Source organism: Oreochromis niloticus, linkage group LG7 (assembly GCF_001858045.2).
Source record: "Oreochromis niloticus isolate F11D_XX linkage group LG7, O_niloticus_UMD_NMBU, whole genome shotgun sequence".
In the NCBI taxonomy this organism is placed as follows: Eukaryota; Metazoa; Chordata; class Actinopteri; order Cichliformes; family Cichlidae; genus Oreochromis; species Oreochromis niloticus.
Window position 1 is genome coordinate 50102425 of NC_031972.2, and position 21228 is coordinate 50123652.

The following is a 21228-nucleotide window of genomic DNA, read 5'->3' on the forward strand; positions in this document are numbered from 1 at the left end:
ACTTCTTTTAAAAAAGTTTGGTTTGTACTAAATCAGCAGTGGATCGAGTTTTATCCTTATGACAAACAAAATTCTTTACATTTCACACACACACACAACCTTCAACATTTGTGCCACTTGTGTGCTTTCTATGAGAACACTTATTCTACATAATATTGCCTCATGAGCTCTCTAAACCACTGCAGCAGTAGTGAGCCAATAGCAGCCCGCTGTCCAAACCTGGCCCTATTACAGTAACATTTGGCCGCTCAAGATGTTTCCATAATTTCTCATTAATCAGCGGGTAACACTGTAATTACAAGGCCATGTAAATCTCAACAAATATGACCTTATGATATCTAATAATAGACAGTAATCTAAATCTCAGATGCAAAATAGGTGGCAGGACTTTCCATGAACAACAACTGAAACAGCCATTTACCAAAACAGTATTATATAACCTGCTGTAGGTGCTCCGCGAGCCCAAACGCATTAATGGCACGATGTAATAATCCTAAAACTAAAGTGAATTACATGAAATACCTTTGATTTAAAAAAGATGAATTTTAATACCAAATAAAACATCAATAACATACATACAGTAGATGTCTGCATGTTCAAAACTACCTCCCTACAACACAAACACTTTTTTTAAATTGAGGAACTGGCCTGGATTCTTCTTGACAGGGTTATAGAAACACCTACACACATTTTTTCTCCAGTGATAAAAAGAAAGCAACAATTTCTGAAGGGTAACAGAGGTTTAAGTGCACACTGACCAAATATGGTCTTTGTAAAACTCCTAAATGAAATCAACACAATAAAAGCACCCAACAAATAAATGTGTATTTGCATACTTTTTTCTATCACTTATAATAGAACAATAGTTTATATAGCGACAAATAAATATGAAATAGTAGATTAGGGAGTAAAAACCCATATTTTTATATCCAAACCGAACTGAATTAATCTGAGGAAAAAGTCACGGAGAAATTCCATGCTGGAAAAAGCATTTAGAAACTTTTCCTACTGCATGCATGTTTTTTATAATTACTAGGAATATCTGTGATGGTGCATTTTATACACACCAATTAATGATCATCAAATATAATGCAGCTACTGTACATTTACAAGAAAAATTAAAAGACAACATCAGAGGCGTCTCAACTCAGGCTTTGACATCAACTTCCTTCCTAAGATAAGAGCGGCATGTATTGTGTATCAGTACGCACTATTTCCTGTGATACAGTACAATCCATTTTTTATTGTAATGTAATGTAATGTGTGGCTTTATTTTGAACGCATTAAAATAATGCAACCACAATAAAAAACACAAACAAAACACAAGAAAAAATAATAATTATAATAAATAGTTTAACATGTTCCAAACAAGGAGCAGGAAGAAGCATAAGCTTATTTTTTCCACTATTTATTAACAAATAATTATCACTTTTTCTTCTTGTTCATGCTCTATTATGTCATAAATCGTTTATTATAATTTGTTACATGTATTTGGTTTCATAATCCCAGTAACAGGCCCAGATATGCATATTTACAGATACACATGTAGACATACATATAGACTAAATAGTCAGTGAGAACACCTGGTCAAAGCCCCATCTCCTCCCGTACCTTGCAAAAAACATGTTTTAGTAGCGCTTTTTAGACTTTAGACCTTTTAGCATGTATAGATACATGTTTTAAATTTAACTCCCCAAATTGTATCCCCAGTCTCTTTTAGAAAATGACTTTAGAATATTACCAGGAAGCTATTTCGTCCCATTTTGCAACAAAAGCTAAAATGAGAATAACCCCTCTAGCTGAACCTGAGTTTAATTTCTACGCCAGTTCTCTTGCTATTCACTGCAGGCACACTAAACTCGATAACATTCAACTAAAGAGGCCATGCACCGGATTGTCAGTATCTTTAATATCTCCACACCTCGATGTCTGACCTGGGCCTCTGACTCATAAGGTCATGTACACTGAGAAAAAATAAAGGCTTAGTCACTGCAAAGGCAAACATTAAACATTAAACAAACATGTGGACAAACACAGCTGGGGCAGAGCAGCATGAAGTCCTGCAGAAGTAGCAGAAAGCGAGCAGCACCATTGGTACTATTTCCTCTTCTTCCTGTTATTCTTGTCTTCAGAGCCATGAGGTCACCCCAGTCACTGTATACTTGCTCACACATGCCTCCACTCCTCATGTGTGTCTGTTGCTTTCTTGCGGTGTTAGTGGAGCAGTGGAGTAACATTACCAGTTTCTATCAACAGATGGCAGCATAAAATAAGTCATGAATAAGCATTTATTTAGGTCTTGTTTTTCTTGCTCTGGTTACTTCATTCTTTTGAATTTTCACATGCATTTTTCCCCTTATAGGAGCTCTATAAACCTCTGCTGTTCACGCGTTGGTTAAAACAGGTTATTACCAGTGAATTAATCTGCCACGTGGAAAATATCTCATTTATGGCAGATGTGGCATAAGTAAACGTTATATTTAGATCTGGTGCCGATAGTCTCGATTAGTGTCATGCTCTCGGGCTATTTTTTTTCCTGCCGACTGTGTCTCAGATTTCAGCCGAAGTAGGAAAAAAATAGCAAGCTGCTCAATGAGCAAAGACAATCTTGGAGCGACCTGTCTGTGACACCTCTTTGGTGTATCAGCGTTTCCTCGTCGATCGTCTCTTTCGATCACCGTTTTATTCAAGTGTGTCGGTAGATACTGAGATCAATATATTTGCTTATAAATGCTTGGTTTACATGGCAAAGTGATATCATCCTGGCTGTTTACCCGTCATTGTCACTATCTGATCAACCAGCTTCCTGCAGCAGCCCCCTGCAGGTCGACATGGGAACTACAGCGCGTCAAGTGAGGCGCAATGAGACCCTGAAGTCCTGGTAAGGACTTTTCAAATAAAAGCCTCCTGGATTTTTTCAAAATTCAAAGAAGGATGTTGGGATAATGGTGTGGCGTGTTTAAATCAATTACGGTGTGCACTGTTACTTGAAACTAAGTTTATAAGTTTATCAGGCAGATAGAATTGAGCAGACCCTATATTTGCTTCATTGCTTAGTTTATACGTAAGGCCGAAGAAAATTAAAGGCAAGAAGTCTTTTTTCTTCTTTTTTTTAAAAATTATAATTATTGTCTTTCTTAATAACAACAGGAACATTTTTCAGCTGCCTGTTCAATTCTTTGGTCTGCAGTGGAAGATAATGAAGTATAATAATTATAATAATAAAAACACATCACAGAGATTTAGATAACAGCTGTGCCCAGCTATCATTCATTAAAATATTTCTTCTTCTTCTTCTTCATTCAACGGCTCCCGTTAGGGATCACCACAGCAACTCATCTGCCTCCATCTCACACTATCCTTAGCATCCTCCTCTGTCACACCAAAGATGCAGATTAGAAAAGGAAAGTAAATTTCCATGTATAAGTTAAGTGCCACTTGCCAGTTGAAATTCTGGTATCTCTAATCCATATTTTGATTATAAAAAATGGAGATGATTATTTAAAAAAGGAGAAATAATTGCAGAAATAAAAAAGAGTAGCATGAACTACCCCAAAGTATAGTTTTAATGTTGTTTCATTGTAATACTGTTCATATAAGGGCTGAATTAGCATAAGGGTAAAGTGTTTGGCAGTTGTTTAAATGTGCTGCAGGCTGTAAATAAAGTTGACATGACAGTCAACACAAAAAGTTTCATTTTAAAAAAAACTTTAATTTAACACAATTCAGTGGGCTATGTATGAACCTGGAGGATAAAAACCAGCGCTGGTATCGATATTATCGATATTTAAATTGAACACGTGCTATAAGCTTCAAGACAGAAACTATACCATTTTGATGCAGATCCAAGTAAAGTGAACTTTACATAGTTAGGTTGACCCTTTCGACATGCCAAGCATCGGGATTTTATTTTCACCCTAAAAAAACCCTCTCTACTTCCGGTCTGGCGCTGCAGCTCGCGTGCGTCTTGACGCAGGCAGCTCCGTCTGTAGCTGCTGCTGGCTGCTGCAGGCGTGCAATTTGCGGCAGCGGAGATACCCTTGCGATATGCCTTTTGTATTCCCGGGTGTTTTTTGGGGGGTTTTGTTTTGTGCTTCGCGAGGGTCAGATCACAGTGTTTGTAGCCATGCTCTGTGGTGGATTCAGCGGGCTGTCCTAGCTGACTGAGCCGCTACAGCAGCGGTGGGTCCGGTGCAGTGCACAGCCGGGGATGAGGCCTACTTGTTAAAGCTCCCCCACCACCCCTCCATCGTGATGGCTGATGATCAACAACAACCTGGTCAGAAGCCTGCCTCGGGATTAGGCTCTCTTCCAGCGCTGGTGCCAGGACTCCAGGGGCCCGAGGCTAACGCGTTACAGTTCAAAATAAAGAATTCAATTTGGTAAGGATGGAAGCGATCCACAAGCGGCCACACTGTCCTTTTCGCTAGCCGTAGCCTTGTAATTAGCGTATCTGACTGTGGAGTGGCAGGGAGGCAGTGTGCTGCACAAAAAGCTGCCTGAAAAACAACACGGCTGCTGCCGTGCTAGGCGTAAATATTTCAGAGAAACACGACGGCAGCGAGCCGCACCGCTCCGTCTGGTTCCTGTTTGTGCGCTAACGACACGGTAACGTCGGGTTACCTACAGCAGGGGTAGCTATGATCATTAGCATCGAGCCATAGGAGGCCATGTTATAATAGATGACACCGACTCCACCGGCGGTGCTGATGCTCGGGATGACAGGTGTCAAAGCAGGCAGCTCCACACGTCCAGCCTCGCTCTGATTTAATGTTCCTAATGAGAGGGCTGCATCATATGGGGGAATAGCGCGTGTTTATAAATAGAAATGCTCCTTCTGAAAAACCAGTACGTTATTTTGTGCACTGTGGCTTTGGAAATTACTCACCAGTTTCTGTCCCTCCTCCCTCCCTCACCTCATCATTACTTTACAGCAAATTAAGTTTATGTTTTTTGTGGGTTTAAATACAAGAAAAAAAAAGGGATCAATGGCCACACGGGCTCATTTCCAGCAGAAAACATTTTTTAAAAAAAGAAGAAAAAAAAAGGACGCCAGAGATGTAAACAGCATCTGTGCGTAGATAAGAGGCAGAAGCGCGTGAGTGATAAAGTAAAGATCACTCATGAAGACCACAAGCAAAAAGAAGCACGACGCAAATTCAAAAGCACTGTGATTAAAATCAACCAAATGCATGTTTGCTGCTATTATTGTGGCTGCTCAGATGATATGCCATACTACACCGAGGCTTTAATTTCAAAAAGGATTAAGTTGAAGTAGTCATTACACACACATTATCCAGCAGTGACCAGCTGCAAACGTGCTTTCCGGTGTGTTTAGTTTTCTGGGGTTTCATATGAAAAGGTGAAACCTTTCATTTACATAAATATTCAGCTCATCTTCCTTTGATACACCTGCTTTGATTAGCCTTGTGATATTTCTAGTGATGTGTCTCTTTTAACTGAAACCGGCCACCGTGTTATTTGCGTCGGCCGGTCTGCTTCATGGTATGGACGAGCACGTGCTGTATAAAATGTGATTAGTGAAGGCCTAATTTTACACGTTGTTGCACACGCTACATAGGCTTCAGCAATGTTAATCACATTGGAATTTTTCCTGTTATTACGAGTTCGGCATGGCATGGAAGCGTTACTGTGTAGTAACACCAGACTCAAAATATGCTGCAGTTTTTTAAAATTGCAAAAAAACCCACAGTTGTGTAACTCGGCATCTGCTCGTGATAACCCTAAAATGATGATAAAATGTCACCGAGCGTTTTGCTGAGAGTGGCGAGTAAATGAGGACACCTGTGGCAGATTCACATTGGTTGGGTGTGATTCAAAAACCCCTCACTGCGATCTCCATAGATGTTTAAATCTGGCCATGAGGCATAAAAAGCTACTGGGTTCCAGCCAAGTTGGAAATGAACAAGAATTTTTCCTAGATTTGGTCACTTAAAAAAAAAATTCTGTGACAGTCTAAGAAGAGCTTTGGTCGGGAGAGTGACCAAGAGATACAGGCACTAGTTGCTACTCACAGTCTGGCTAACATCAGCCGTACAGTAAGGCACTGGTGCTGATATATTGGATGCCAGCTTTCTGCAGCATGGAGACATGATGCAAAAAGCTTACACAGATGATATTTCAGCATGATAGTGACCCGAAGCATACAGAAGACACAGAGGCTTTAGTGCAGGTGTTCATAGACAACCCCACCAAAACCTGGAACTCAGTCCCTTAGTTCAGCGGTCCCCAACCTTTTTTGCTCCACGGGAATAAATACAACAAAATAAAACCAGTACTGGTACCAAAAAAAGAAGATTTATTCATAACACACGGGAAAAGACCAAGGGAAACCAGGTTAACGATAAAAACGATAAAAGAATAATGCTAAAAACCCTGAAAACCATAAATTTCACACCTGAGCCTCAACTCTCGCGGCCCGGTACTGGTCTGTGGCACCGCTGCCTTAGTTCATCTTGAGAGAGCGACCTAGAGAGGATCTGCCAGAGAGAGGACTCAAACATGTCATTTTTATACAGAGTTAATATGTTCATAAATCTCCTAAAACATGTTCTCACCTTATCAAAGACGCCCTCAAAGTATATCAGCGAATGATAAAATATGTCATATTTAATGGTGTACAAAAATAATGTAAACCGGAAGGGAGATGTTTTTTTTTTTAAAGTTATTTGCTGAAATGTTGACAAAATCTTGCATGCATCCATGACATTTTTATTTCTTATTTATTCACTTTCTTGAATTTTTTCTCTCTTTCTCATTGTAGCAAATCTGTACAATCAAAAGTGGACAGCATATTGGTGAGTATCAGTAAATACTGTTTAATCTGCAATCCCCTCATTATCAGACTCATGTGTTAATGTTGTTGCGTTCGGAGAACAGTTGTGCAATTAATGTTTCATTAAATCATATAAATGATTAAATATGTTTCATGCTTGATGAAGCAGAGTAGACAAAGCCAAACCCACAAAGCCTAAATTTGATTAACTAATATTTACATGCAGAAATCTTAATGCTATATTGTGTTTTTTCTTTTTTTTAGTAACACATATAACACATTACATGTAAATGTTCACGAATGCCTTTTTTTGCACTGTGCAAAGCAAATGATAAAAGTGTTTCCAATGTTTATATAAATATATGAAGATTTTTGTATTTCGGTTTCAGCTGGTTATTCATGCACAGTTTTAGATTATTCTCAAACTGTAGACGCTGCGTCTGCCTCTGTCTCGCCGCCGTATGCAGCTGCAAAGCCGTGTCAGTGACATCAAAGCGACGTGATAAAGCTTTTGTCTATTTTTTGTCATCAATAAAGCAGACAGAGCAAGGATTTTAATTTCAACACGTCTGTCTGGTGTTAGGCAGATGTTTTTGTTTTTGCTGTTTATTGGACTTTATTCCATTTTTGTCCCAATTTTTAAAAAAAAAATCCATTCTTTGACTCCTCTGATGCTTCCACATAAAACAGTAAATAAACATCTAAAAGAGCTGCTTTTCACCAGGCACTGAGATGTGTTTCACATTTGTATTAATAACTTTGTTTGATAGGCTTTCTATCGGCATATCATAATGTGCACAGAATTTCTATGTCAGAGGTACCAAATTGGATATTCTGTGATTAATAAGATAGTAATAAGATATATATATATATAAAATATTATGTCATTTTAGAATCAGATAAAATGTATATGTTTCATTTAGTTTTTTTCAGTGACAAATGTGTGCCACTATGATCCACTGTTGTCATGCAAAAATGGTAAAACTAGATGCCTTAAACTATATAGAAGAATTTATTGCTCAGGTGACACATTGAAGCGTTTTTTCGTGCAGAGCGAGCTTTTTTGGGAGGGCTGTGCACAATCAGTCCTCAAAGATTAGTGGCGCTCAGTCTGTTTTGCCTTTTATTTTTTTCTGACCTCTTTTATTAGCAAATTTTATGCTTGAGTAAATGAAGCTCAGATTAATAACACTTAGTAGAAGCAAGGTTTTATTCCAGTGTTGTTTTGTTGTAGTTTTTTCTTTGGCTCTGGCTGAATTCTCTTTGCCGGTTGCCAAAAGTTCCTCTGTGCAGTAAAAACCTTGTGTACAGCGTGCATCAGAATAATAACTTTAGAGAGAAAAGCACTGAGAGAAATTTCCGCCAGTATAATCTGCATTTGCAGTTGTTTTTGATGCAAGTGTTTTAAGAAATGCATAGGCGTGATGTGATTTTGCTCATCAGATCAGACTTAAAAACCAAAAAGAAGTTCACGAAGTGTAAAAAAGGGAAGGGTTAGGTTCCAGCCACAAGGCCATCAGGTCGGGACCTGTGCAGGTAATTTACTCAGGGCTTGCAGCAGTGACGTGTAGTAAATAGCATCTTCGTTCAGTGCTTATTGGCTGACAGCTCTCACCTCGTTCATTTAAGTATTGGTTCCCCTAGCAACAAAGAGGCAAATACAAAAGGAAGAGGTGAGATGAATCCATTCTTAGAAACCAGATGAAAAGCACTTAAGTTGGGATCAATAATAAAATTCTTGCATGCAATTGTAATACCAGAGCCAGTGTTTGTGTGAGTTGGTGCTGAATTATGAACCAGGTTTTAAACCATCAGCCTGACCACAGCCTTTGTCAGCACGTGTGTTAAAGTCTTCAGACATGTTCATTTTTTTCTTCTCTCTGTGATGTTTTTATTTTTACAGCAAGATGTTGAGAAGTTTACAGACATCGAAAAGCTCTACCTCTACCTTAAGTTGCCTTCTGGTCCCAGCAGTGGCAATGATAAAAGGTATGTCACAGGCGAGCACTTAAACCAAGTTTTCCACTTTGCTCTCTGGCTTGTTTTCCCTCTCTCTCACACACACACACGCACACAAAGACGCACACGCAAATACATGCTTTGTTGTGGCTCTCATTACATTATCGGCACTGTCTCATTGCTTGTCAAAAATCCACTGGCTGCTACACAGACACAGGTTAGGCTGATAGACGCTAGAGGGGCATCGAATTTGAATTTAAGTCACTGTTGAGGGTTTTTTTCTTTTTCTTTTTCTTCTTAAAACAACATTTCAGCTGTATGATTGAACCACTGAAATCTGTAGACTTTTGCTATACCTAGCTGTCTGTGTTTCATTTGTTTCCCCATATCTATTCATCACCCCAACCCCCAAATTCTGCCCATTTGGACTGAGAATGAGAGGGGGTCCTCCACTCCTGGATTATGGTATTAAAGTTTCTGTATTAACAAGAAATGATGCACCGCAGTCAAGGATACTGCCTCACCAAATGCCTTTTTCTTATGCACCGCTTTCAGTGATCAGAGTTCCATGTCGTCAAGCCGTACTCAACAGATGTATGCATTCAACTGGATACGCAATCACCTAGAAGAGCACCCAGAGACTTCCCTCCCAAAGCAAGAGGTGTATGATGAATACAAGTAAGTGGGTAACCTTGCAGAAGACGTGCGATCTGCTCTCAGACAGTTATAGTTTTGTCATAATCTCATGTGGGCTCTCTTCTCCTACAAGGAGCTATTGTGACAATCTCGGCTACAATCCACTGAGTGCAGCAGACTTTGGAAAGATCATGAAGAATGTCTTTCCTAACATGAAGGCACGTCGTCTGGGAATGAGAGGCAAATCCAAATATCCTTAAACAAAGTCTTACCCTGGTTGTATTTCTTTCTTTTTTCTTTCTTCTTTTTTTTTTTCCAACATGATTGATTCTTTTAGGTGATTGCATGTGTGCAGCTGGGCTTGTATGGATGCTGAGCAGGCAGATCATTAATGTTTGCTTGCAGAGATCTTAGGCAATTCATCTCAACATGATAGCACTAGCTGGGCTTAAAATAAGCTTTTTATAAATACATTAAAACCTCAAAATTCCACAGAGGATAGAGTCAAGAGAGGAGTTGCGCCATTAGTTAGCATTACTTGGCTTGTGTGAATTTAAGTTCCAGAGTGCATGTAACTTAGTTTGCCATTTATTTGCTACAGTCCCTTTTTTATGGACAGGCTTACCTGAGCTCAGACCCTATGGCCAGACAACATAAGGGGATTACAAAGCTTCAGGGGGAAAAAAACTTCAAGGGAAAAAAGTAAAGTTCTTGGCTTTACATGCCAAGAAAGACTCAAACTGGGTGTTTGTCACGCCCAGTTTGAGTCTTTTTTCATGTTCTCATGCTGCCCCAAAAGAGGAAGCTTCAAAGCTGCTTCTTTTTTTTATTAAAAAAATTTAAAAAAAGAAAGAAAGAAAGAAAAAAGTTAAACAGCCTTGAGGCACCTTTCTTTATATTTTGCTAGGAAAATGAGAAATAGGTGCAGGGATTTACTGCAACATGCAAACATAAATGTCAATACAGTAGCCAAGGCAACACAGAGTTTGTACAATTCTAAAAAGCTTCAAAGTCAATATTTTGGTGTGTTCAGATATTCAAAATACCTGAGCTCTCTTAGTGTGCTTTCACACCTGCAGTGTTTAGCCAGTTTTTAGTTTAGCCAAAATAGTTTTCAATCTTGGTGTGGTTTGCTTGTGCAGGTGTGAACATGGTCGGGGGTCTCGGTCCAGTTCCAAGCGAGCGGTTCATTTATGGTGTGAACGTGATCCAAGCCAACTAGCAGATGCATGCAGCAAGTTTGAGCTGAACATCTTCTCTTGAATTCTGGGATGCAGCATGGTAACCTAGATGTGCAGAGTGCATAAGTAGTCAGTATGGGCTAGCAGCTAGCTGTAAAGTGAATGTAAATTCTCCATGTTATCTCTACTAGGCCAGAACACATCACCTTCTTCTTGTATTTGCTTGTGTTGCTCACACCCCAGACGCGTCTGAGCAGTAAGCAGACTAAATGTTCTCATGTGGTTTGTGGTGATGCATTTTGGTTCACTTGGAGTTTGCTTGGAGTTTTTGCTGTGTGAAAAGAAACCAAACCAAGGGAAAAGATACAAGTTTGCGAACTCAAAAAGAGTCCAGTGCCCTCAGATATTTTTAAAGACACACTGCACACCACGCTGAGAAGCCAATGTTTCAGCTGTTGTCTCTTTGGGAATCAGCTTGTTAGTGTAAAAATATTTTTTGCCTGTTAAACTGTGTTAACACTTGCTCATCCCTTGAACTAAGTGCCTTTTTAGTGCTTGAATGATTCATAGTTTAGTGTAAAGTGGCTTAAGAAATTAAACAACATCCCCCTGAAAATGGTAAAAAAAAAAAAAACCAGCAAATATCCAGAGAAAAGCTTTGAAATGCCTTCATAAAGCCTGGAGAACTATTTTTTCCAAATTCCAAGAGAGTCTGGCTACAGAAGTAGAAAGATAGTAGCAGGGAATCCTTGGCTCATGAAAGGCTGATGTCTGGCCTTAGATGGTGTCATATTTTGAATGTGTGAATGTGTGTGTGAATGGGTGGATGTCTGGATATGTAAAGCGCTTTGGGGTCCTTAGGGACTAGTAAAGCGCTATATAAATACAGGCCATTTACCATATTTTTAGGGCAGAATTTCAAAAAACTTACAAATATCGCCATGTTATAACCATTTAGGTTTGCACACTCTTCATGCTTTAGAAACCTTAACTCCTTCGCACATACTGTTATAGCGGGTTAAGGAAGAAAGCTTTTGTTCACATGCCATCCCTACCCAACCTGGATCTTCAGAAGTCTGGTGATGGGGTAAGATTGCCTGCAAAAAACCGATCCATATAGTTAGACTTGAAAAATTTGTTCAACGCTCACCTGCCTGCTGCTCTGCTCTGTCTCACTAGTGTGAACTGATGGAGCCAACAGGCCAGTCTCCGAGTGCTGAAGATGAAATGAGGTCTGCAGCTTGTGGATTAGTGTGTGAGTGGGCTCAAAAGGTCCTGAGCCGTCAGTTTGACAACGTGGAGGACCTGGCTCGTTTCCTGCTTAATAGCCACTACATTGGTACTAAGTCCATGGCTGCACTCACTGTTATGACCGGAACACCCACAGGTAAAGGTGTCCTATTGATCTATTGTTTATTTTAATCTTTGTGTACAGCACTATGTGACGGCCTGTCTATGAAAAGCACTTAATAAATAAACTTTACTTACTTACTTACTATTGGCATGTTTGTTTCATTGTTGTCTCGTGTGCATGTAAGTTTGAAGTTCATTAGGGAGTGTAGTACATCTTAAACGTTGTGTTTTTTCACTTGAGATATACAAGCTTGGAAGGCATAAGCCAACGTCTGTCAAAGAATTTTATTTGCTGTTTGTTATTCTTTCTTTACATATTTCCATCTCACTGATTTAAGAGTGTTTTCTAAGTGCGGTCCTAATTTTTTGCAAATGCAAATCAAAAGTCCTGTTTCAGAAATGACCGTCAATCACAAATTGCAAATAAATGTACGGCTTCTCCCACGCTGATGCTTGAACTGCAAGCGACAAAGCAGAAGTACTAAAATGAAAAACTGACTTCATGTTTAAAGTGAAGCTACAGCGTGCATAATGCAAATTTTCTAAAACTAACCTGTCACTTAAAACAGTGATTGCACATACACTAGGAGTGCACCAAATTATTGTCCAACAATCAGTTTTAGCCAGCATTGGCCAGAATCAGTCTTGTTAACCAGTATTGGCATATCTGCACAAGAGAGTGTATTTACTGATGTTAGCTGATGTTTATGCAAAGCGCTTCGTCTTGAAGTAATTCACACCAATCAGTAGCCTTCTTGACACCTCTCAAGGCCCTATTTAGGTAGTTATTTTTTAAGCATTATCTAAATTAACCGTCCCCATGATGTCTGTGTGCTGTAAAATGTTTGTTAGGCTACACATAGTATATGTTTGTGGAATTTTAACTATCCAGAACTGCAAACAGCTCATGGCTCAGCAGAGATGTTTGACAAGACAAGAACACCACCAACGATCTACCGCTCTTTTCCTCCCGTTGACACTGCATACTTCATTAACATAGTATTTTTCATGTCTTGATAGGAATGAAGACACCAACTCCAGCTTCTGCGTTTGTGCCGACAGCGGAGTCCAACTCATTCCAGCCCCAGGTGAAGACCCTGCCCTCGCCTTCTGTTGATGCAAAGCAGCAACTGCAACGCAAGATCCAGAAGAAGCAGCAAGAGCAGAAGCTCCACTCACCCCTGCCCACTGACTCCCAGGTCAAGAGAACAGAGGCCAGTACCCCAGGCCCCACGATCCCCTGTGGCAGCCCTGCTCTGCTCTCCCCTCAGCCTACCATAGGCATCGTAGTAGCAGCTGTCCCCAGCCCAGTGACGGTACGTGACTAAGTTTTCTATTTAATTATTATCTGACAAGTTGTGGATCATTTTGCCTAAAATGTGCTGTTATGTTCTCATTGTTTTCCCAGGTACAGAGAAGCAGGCAGTTGATGACCTCACCCAGTCCCGTAGGGACAGCCGAAGGAAAAGTGTTGCCTGTGAACTTCCAAGTGGTCACTCAGTCTCTCAAACAGTCCCCCAAAACTCCTCAGAATATCTCAGCTAGTCCTGTAGGTGACCGGCTGGCGCGACACAGTACACGGTACGCCCAAATCCTGCCTAAGCCCTCTGCCACCAGTGCCATCACGCTGCGTTCACCCCCCACCTTGCTCATCACCAACAGCCCAATAAAAACTGTGATGCCCACTCCCCACGTCAGCTCAGTGAACGTGGTGAAGATGACAGCCATCGCTCTCGCTCCCAGCAGCAGCAGCAGCAGCAGTAGTAGTAACAGCAGCAGCACTTCTGTGCGACCCGCCTCAGCTGGCGTGAGCACCACCGCTGCTTTGGAGGAATCCCAGCAGTTACAAAGTGGGAGTTCTGCTGCGCCCCAGTCTCCTGCAGTCAGACCTAGTGCTCCTGCCTCTACTCCCACCCCCTCTGCTGACGCCAAAGTGGTGTCTGAAGCCGGAAATGACAATAACTCTGCCTCTGGCACAGAGAAAACTGCTGTAGGAGCCAAAGAGGAGAGAGTGGCAAAGTTCAGGGCTGCTAGTGAGCCAAGTTTCCTTGTTAAATGTTCTCCAGGACCAGACAAAGGGGCGAGGATAAAAAATGACCCCACATCTCCTCCTACTTCTGTAGCTGCAGCTGGGACTCAGGACAGCAATAACAGTAACTGCCATGACAGTACTTTGTACTTGACTGTTGATAATCAGAACTCCAGTGTCAACACATCATCTAGTGGCTCCTCTGCTGTTACCCCAACATCAAAGGATCCCTGCGCAGACGCCAAGAGCCCCAGGAAGCGCACAGGCGGGGAATCCCATGCAATTCCAGTGAAGAGGGTGTTTATATCCCAGCAGCCGCTGGCTCTAGTTGACAATCCCAAACCCGGAGTCAGCGCTGCAGTGAAGAGGATCCCCAGACCAGGAACCCCTGCTAGACCAGAGAGTGCCCCCTGCAAAGTGAAACACACTTCTATAGGGCCCACACAGATCCTTGCACTCTCTGACTCACCCATCACACACACTGAGAGCACCCAGACTGTTGTCAAACACCAAGACCTGGTGGTGAAACACGAAGACCCTTCTGTCAGCCCCGATACCAGCACTGGGGCTGCGGGAAATAACACGACCGATCAGGCGCTGCTGCAGCAGATCACTGGGGATCCTTGTGCCATACAAGCCAACTCAGGACCACACGAAGCCTCTGTGATGAGTGAGTTAAAGAGCACAATATGGGAGGAGGGGCACCTTGATGAGCTTCGCAAGCAGGCGTTTGCCCAGCAGATACCAGCAGAACACAAACAAGCCCCTGCTGACCAACTTTCCATTATAGCCCAACCCTCTGAAGCCTCGGGCCAGCTCACCCTCACGCAGGAAATGGTTGATTTTGCAGGTTCTCAGACCAACATGGACTATTTCCCATTCAATGATGATGACATGACCCAAGACAGCATTGTGGAGGAGCTAGTCCAAATGGAGGAGCAGATGAAGCTGAAGGGTCTGTTCGGTAATTGTGTGGATGTGTCCCTGCAAAGTCAGTCAGCCAACAGTCAAGGCTCTATCCTCAGCACTCACCAGGCCTCTACTACCTTCTACCCGTCTGCCCACAGCAGTACAACTCCAGTCCAAACCCCCACGCCGACACCAACCCCGACACCCACCCCTACATCTGAAATGACGCTCGCTCACAGCCTGACGAGGGAGAGCCCGTGCTCCCGTATGGCTCCCATAACCCCTGTGGATGGAGCCATGGGTCGTCACACCCCTATCAGTACACCACTGTCCAACTGCAGCAGCAGCGTCCCCCCGAGCCCCGTGGAGTGCAGGAACCCTTTTGCTTTTACTCCCATTAACTCGAGCATTACAGGTTACCACGATGCCAGTATTGTCTCCAGCAGCCCTGTCAAGCCCATGCAAAGGCCCATGGCAACCCACCCTGACAAGGCCAAGCTGGAGTGGATCAACAACCGCTACAACAGCAACTCTTCAGGTCCTTTGTCAAACCATAGCATCGGCATCCTGCCCAGCTACCAAGACCTGGTGGACGATCAGTTTCGTAAGCCACATGCATTTGCAATTCCTGGCCAGTCATTTCAGTCTCAGTCAAGACAGGATGCTGCTCACTTTGGCCGTTTGACCCCGATCTCTCCAGTTCAGCAGCAGCCACAGCAGCAGCAGCAGCAGCAACAACAGCCGCAACAGCAACAACAGCAGCAAATGGTAACAACTCCTACAAAACAAGAGAGTTTTGCTGTGCCGGCACCATTAGATAGCAAGGCTTCATCCTCGTCTACATCTAGTACTTTCCGTTGCCGCAGTGTTAGCCCAGCAGTGCGCCAGAGAAACTTCAGTGGCAACACTGGCCCCGCGACCACCACAACAAGTACCACCACGACAACGCGCGCTGTGGTTTCACCTTTTAACTCCCCCATCACCTCCGAGGTTCTCAGCATCCTGTCGAACAGCCAGACTGTCACCTCTGTCCACAGCATGGTCCAGCGTAGCCAATCTGTACCTCTGAACATCATGATGCAGAGTGAGATGCTGCCCGTGCAGGGTCAGAGCAACACGGCCAAAATCACGAATGTTCTCCTCAGCAAGATGGAAGCGGACGGGGATGAGTCTGTCCGCGGTCTAGGCATAAACAACCTCCCCTCTAACTACACGGCCCGTATGAACCTCACACAGATCCTGGAGACCACCCCTGGCTTTGCTGCAGGGACTGCTCATCAGACTCAGCTGCCTGTCAGCTCCAGTCCTGCTGCCTTTGAGCTCCAGCAGCACGGCTACCTCACCACCGGAAGTGGAGAACAGGGAGGTTTCTCTGCTGGGGACAGCCAAGCACAAGTGGGCTCTGGTGAACAAGACCAGCAACAGCAGCAGCTGCAGGAGAATCCAGTGCAAACGCAGCCACAGCTGCTCCTCCAGAGCACACAGCAGCAGGAGGTGGAGGACGAACAGCAACAGCTGGATTTCAACAACACTGTCAAGGACTTGCTGGGGGACGATGGCCTCAACCCCAGTTCCCAGTTGGTAGGTCAGGTAGCTTCGGAGCTCAACGCCGTGGCGTCTGACTTCTCAAACGATATCAGACTGACCTCAGATCTGTCCAGTAGCATCACTGACCTTAACACGTTGGACACCAACTTGCTGTTTGATCCCAATCAACAGCAGGAACAATATGAAGACTCAACACTGGAAGAACTGAAGAACGACCCGCTTTTTCAGCAGATATGCAGTGATACTGTGAACTCTGGTTTTGACTGGCTAGAAAGCAAAGACCAGCCTACTACAGTAGAGATGCTGGGTTAATGTTATCTTTTATTCTGTAAGACTTCTGTTCTCTGTTGTTTGGTTTTGTGCATATGTAGTAAATCTGTTTTTAAACTCTAGTTTGTTGGGATTTGTCTGGACTTTGCCATTTGTTCTGTTCAAAGTGCCAGGCGTACCAGAAAATCTCTCCTACACGCGATGTTTAATTGATCCCTTCCCCTTTTTTGGCATTTGTCACCCAGAGTTTCAGTGTCGAACCACTTTCCTCCCTCATCTGAGTTCTCTCGGTGGCCGCGTGCACTTACTTAAGAACGTCAGGAGAAGGGTAATCTTCAATAATGCAATATTTGTATTTGCTGAACAATTAAGGAAAGAGAGATGGGTAGGAAATTTGGCACAAGAGACTTCACCAAAAAAAACAAAACAACATATGCTTTCGCAGTTCAAATTCAACCAAATGGAGACGATATTGTAGTATATGCACATGTTAGTTGTAGTACATTTGCCTGCCATATCTGAATATTTAAAAGGGTAGCCTCTTAAGCTGCCGGGTGCTGAATTTATGACATGATCTTTATCATATACCAAATCAGTGGAAAAACTGATTCACATCTGAGCATTGTCCGAGAGTGAAATTTTCTTAAGCCTATACTTCTTGTACTGTTTATTATCTTATAAAGGGAGTAGATGAATCTGTAGTGAGAAGATGGGGATTCAGGCCACTTTGTGGACGATACATTGAAAGGAATCAACAACTGGCTGCCTTATTTCCAAAGTCCAAGGCCTTACGCCATCTTTAGAGAGACTGTACATAGTATAATGTTAAGATATCTTCAGAACCATCCAGAGCTTCATCATATCAAGGCAGCTGTTACTCTGATATTTTCAATACTACTTCTTATTGTTTTTGTTCCGCAGTGTTTCAATATAGATATGTATTGTATAGGCTAACGACTACACTGTGTGTGCCCTTATCGTTAAAGAATTTAGAGGAATTTGATATGCCGTCATTTCACGATACCATGGCAGGCGCACTCACAGTCATGAGGTTGTTTTTATTTTAATGGGGGTTTTTTGGCATGCTATACGCCCAGCTTGGATAAGAATATCAATGGTATGGAGAAGGCTCATTTACAAGGGAGGATGGAGGCTGAAGTGTGTTCTGATGTCATCTTGAGATCAAGAGGAAATTGCATTATTATGTTTGTGGAGATCCAGCCTTATGTCCATACCAAAGATGCTCTGTTTGAAAATCATAAGAGATTATTACACGTAGAAACACTCCTAGTAAACATTAACAACAACGGGGAGCGGGCAGCCTCAGAGATATAAAAGAGATCTATTGCATTCGCAGAAAAGGATTAAGTTAGATAAATCTTATGTACAGTATGTATATTTGTGAAATGGTCACTGTCCTATGTTTTATAGGTAACCATGGACCTGAAAGCATGTTGAAACCATCACTGCTAGCCAGGTAGGCTAAGTGATACAGTAGGATGCTTGCTTGAGTTTTTTGGCTATTGTCAATGTTGTATAAGTCATGTTTAAGCTCCATCTGTAAATAGGATAGATACATAGAGATTTGATGTATCAAGACACTATATTATGGCCATTATTCTAGCTAAGTATGTGCCATTTAAAAGAGGAAAAAAAAGCAGATTTATAGTCAGCAAGATACTGTATGTTGTGTGTTACATTTCTGGCTCAGTGTGTCGTAAAAGTAATGCTGTCTGGTCTCGCTTGCTGATTATGTTTTTTTTCCATTAGTTTTATTTTTTTGTTCTATTCAAAGGTCTCTACAGTTGCAGAAGTGATGTGTGCTTTGAGCAGGATCAATAGCATGGTATATTGAGAAAAAAAAAGTTGTGATACTGTTAGCTGGTTGCAAACATCTCTGTGACAGACATTGTGCTCAAAGTCTTTCAGCAGACACTGGAAAAAAAAAAAGAAAAAAAGCGATTACTCACGTTTCAACAAACTTTGGAGGTTCACGTTATTGCACTAAATTTTTATGACACATGGCTTTGCCACATCTTTATGGACAAATGTAATGATGGATGCCCGCAAAAAAAAAAAGAGAAAAAATGAAAAAAAAAAACAGTTTTTTACAACAAAACGAGTAAGGAAGTTTCAGTGAATTGTCAGAAAATGACTAATTGTCTTGTAGCAAAATGTGCATTAATCTCAGTGAGATACACATTTCTTACTCATTCTCTTACATGAGAATATAAAGCATTGAGGGGAAAAAAAAAGTTAAATAACCTTTTAAAACCTACATGCTCATTATGTTGATAAATGATTGTACGCACGCATGTGTGATTACTTCTGTTGTACGTTGTATTCTTGGTAACCACTGTCTTCTGTGATTTGGGCAGGTTCTGTTAACCAGACTGGCAGTGCTAGTTTCATGAGTTACATTATTTTCGTTGTGTGCTGTTTACTAAGTTAATGTTCTTCTATATGTTATGTTGACTGTTTTCTGACAATTTTACATATTCTTTTTTGTTTGTTTGTTTGTATTTTGTTTTTGCAAAATGCGTTTTGTGAAGAGTATTTTACTTTAACATTTTCTCTTAATTTTTTTTCTTTAACAATATGGCACTGATATTTGAATTTGAATGAAGGAAATGCACCTCTTTATGAGTTCCGAAGCTCCATCAAGCAGTGATTCTTTACCTTTGACTGACCCAGACCCAACTCTGTCAGACTATCTTGTCCATTTCTACCAGTAGAAAAAAAAAAGAAAACCCTCCTCTGTGGTGTTGTCTGGTGTTTCGCTTAATGTACAGTAGCTTGTTAATATTGCAATCGCGTTGTTTCTTTTTTCAATGGAAAGTACTCACTGGTGAGATTTTTAAAGTGGTTTTAAAAGCCAATAAACTTTTTTAAAGAAGGTTTTTTGTGCGCACGTGTTTTAAGTAGTCATTCTTCTTCTTCTTTCGCTTTAGTTCACGTTCAGTCATTTTATTGTTCCTACTGGGAAACTTGGTTTACAGGCATTCTCTCAAGAAATCATCCACAAGGAACAACAAAAACGATACACAACCACAAAACATAAATCCACATCCAAAATTCACTAAATGTAAATAATAATAAATAATCCTCCAGTAAAAATAAACTAAAATATCTTGGGGAAAAAGCCCCACTGGTGTAAGGTAAGGTACAGATATCACACAAAATAACTGGCAAAAAATTCCAATTTTTTGAAACTGAAGTCTTTACTATTTTTTCAAACGAGAAGTTAAATGTTACATTTGCATCTCAGTTTTAATTTGTATCATTGTTGCTACATGAACAAAGGACTTTTTGTCCTAATACACCTAACTCGTGATGTTCTGTATCTACAGCATGAAGGAAGCAGTTTAAATTCTCTGTGCAGGGCTTGGGTCTGGCTCTCCACAACCGGTGGGGCCTTTCGCAGCAGGTAGCTGACTATCCTCAAAGCTTTGTTCACATTTATACTGTCCTTGGTTCTAATATTTCCAAACCACATAATAATGAGAAATGTTAAAACCAATTCAACAACAAACGGTCAGCAGTTGTCTATATACAGGGAAAAACTGCAACATCCTCAAAAAGTACAGGTGTAGATGGCTCTTCTTGACCACTGCTTCCCCACGGGCATCAAATAATTAAATTATTATTAATCTAAGGGTCGCTATAGGCTCTGTCACACCTACCCTAGCATTCTTTGGCCAGTGTAGCCACTATTTGTTTCCTCCACATGTTTAAACCATCTTGGCCTTATTTTTGTAATTGTTTTTTAAAGTTTAAAAAAAGCTCCACAGCATGCCAGAACCAAGCAAAAATAAAGGAATTGGTTGCTTTACTAGTTAAACAATTTGTGATTCCTGCTATTTTTGACATATCTTTGGAAAGGAGACTAAGAAATAAAGCTTGTACAGTAAAGATTTTTCCAAATATACTAACACTGATGTTTATTTGTCTTTGATTAAACACCGCACATATTTAATACTTTATCAGTCTGTTTTATGCAAACTTCAAACCTCTCCATCACCTTCTCGACCCAAGGTTAGAGGTCAGCAGCTCTTCAACTGACCTCTAAGGTCTGTAGGGGGGTTGGCCTCTCCTGGAAACAAGCTACAGCCAACCAGAGTCCAGCTCTTTGGTCCTCTGCTCTGCTTTCCCAGGGCCTCATGATATTCATCATATGTTAATGACCTTAACCCTATTGATCATGGCCAAACACCCTGACCTTTAGCCATACGGGGCCAGTGGTTACTTCAGCCAACATTTAGCAACATGAGTCAACAGATTTCACAAGGGAAAAAAATGCAGTGTTTGTTTTTGATAGGCTAGAACATGGTAATAAAGAATCTACTGTTAAACATACTGGGGGGCAAAAGTGTGCACAGTGACAATTACTATTATCACTGAGGGTTTTGAGAAGGTGACCAAAACGTATTTTTCGCATTAGTACTGAGTAAACACTTTAGCACATGCTATTTGCCTGACAAATGATTTTGAGCCTTGAGTTATGACTAGAAGGCTTTAAATGATTAAATCAATAGTTAGTTCTAATC

The 21228-nt window shown here is 41.4% G+C and overlaps 1 protein-coding gene across 3 annotated transcripts; it reads left to right on the plus strand.

Moving 5' to 3' along the window:
- The first annotated feature begins 3934 nt into the window (after positions 1-3934).
- rfx7b (regulatory factor X7b) lies at positions 3935-19577 on the plus strand. 3 transcript variants are annotated; one of them, XM_005450850.4, is made up of 10 exons: positions 3935-4382; positions 6785-6818; positions 8700-8785; positions 9134-9220; positions 9311-9433; positions 9525-9641; positions 11575-11659; positions 11752-11959; positions 12946-13241; positions 13334-19577. In XM_005450850.4, the coding sequence occupies exons 1-10, from the start codon at positions 4255-4257 to the stop codon at positions 16721-16723; spliced, it is 4554 nt and encodes a 1517-aa protein (XP_005450907.1). In that variant the 5' UTR covers positions 3935-4254; the 3' UTR covers positions 16724-19577. The 3 variants fall into 3 exon arrangements, with proteins under 3 accessions (XP_005450907.1, XP_005450908.1, XP_019217246.1); XM_005450851.4 differs by having other exon boundaries at positions 9182-9220; XM_019361701.2 differs by lacking the exon at positions 9134-9220.
- Positions 19578-21228: the final 1651 nt, after the last annotated feature.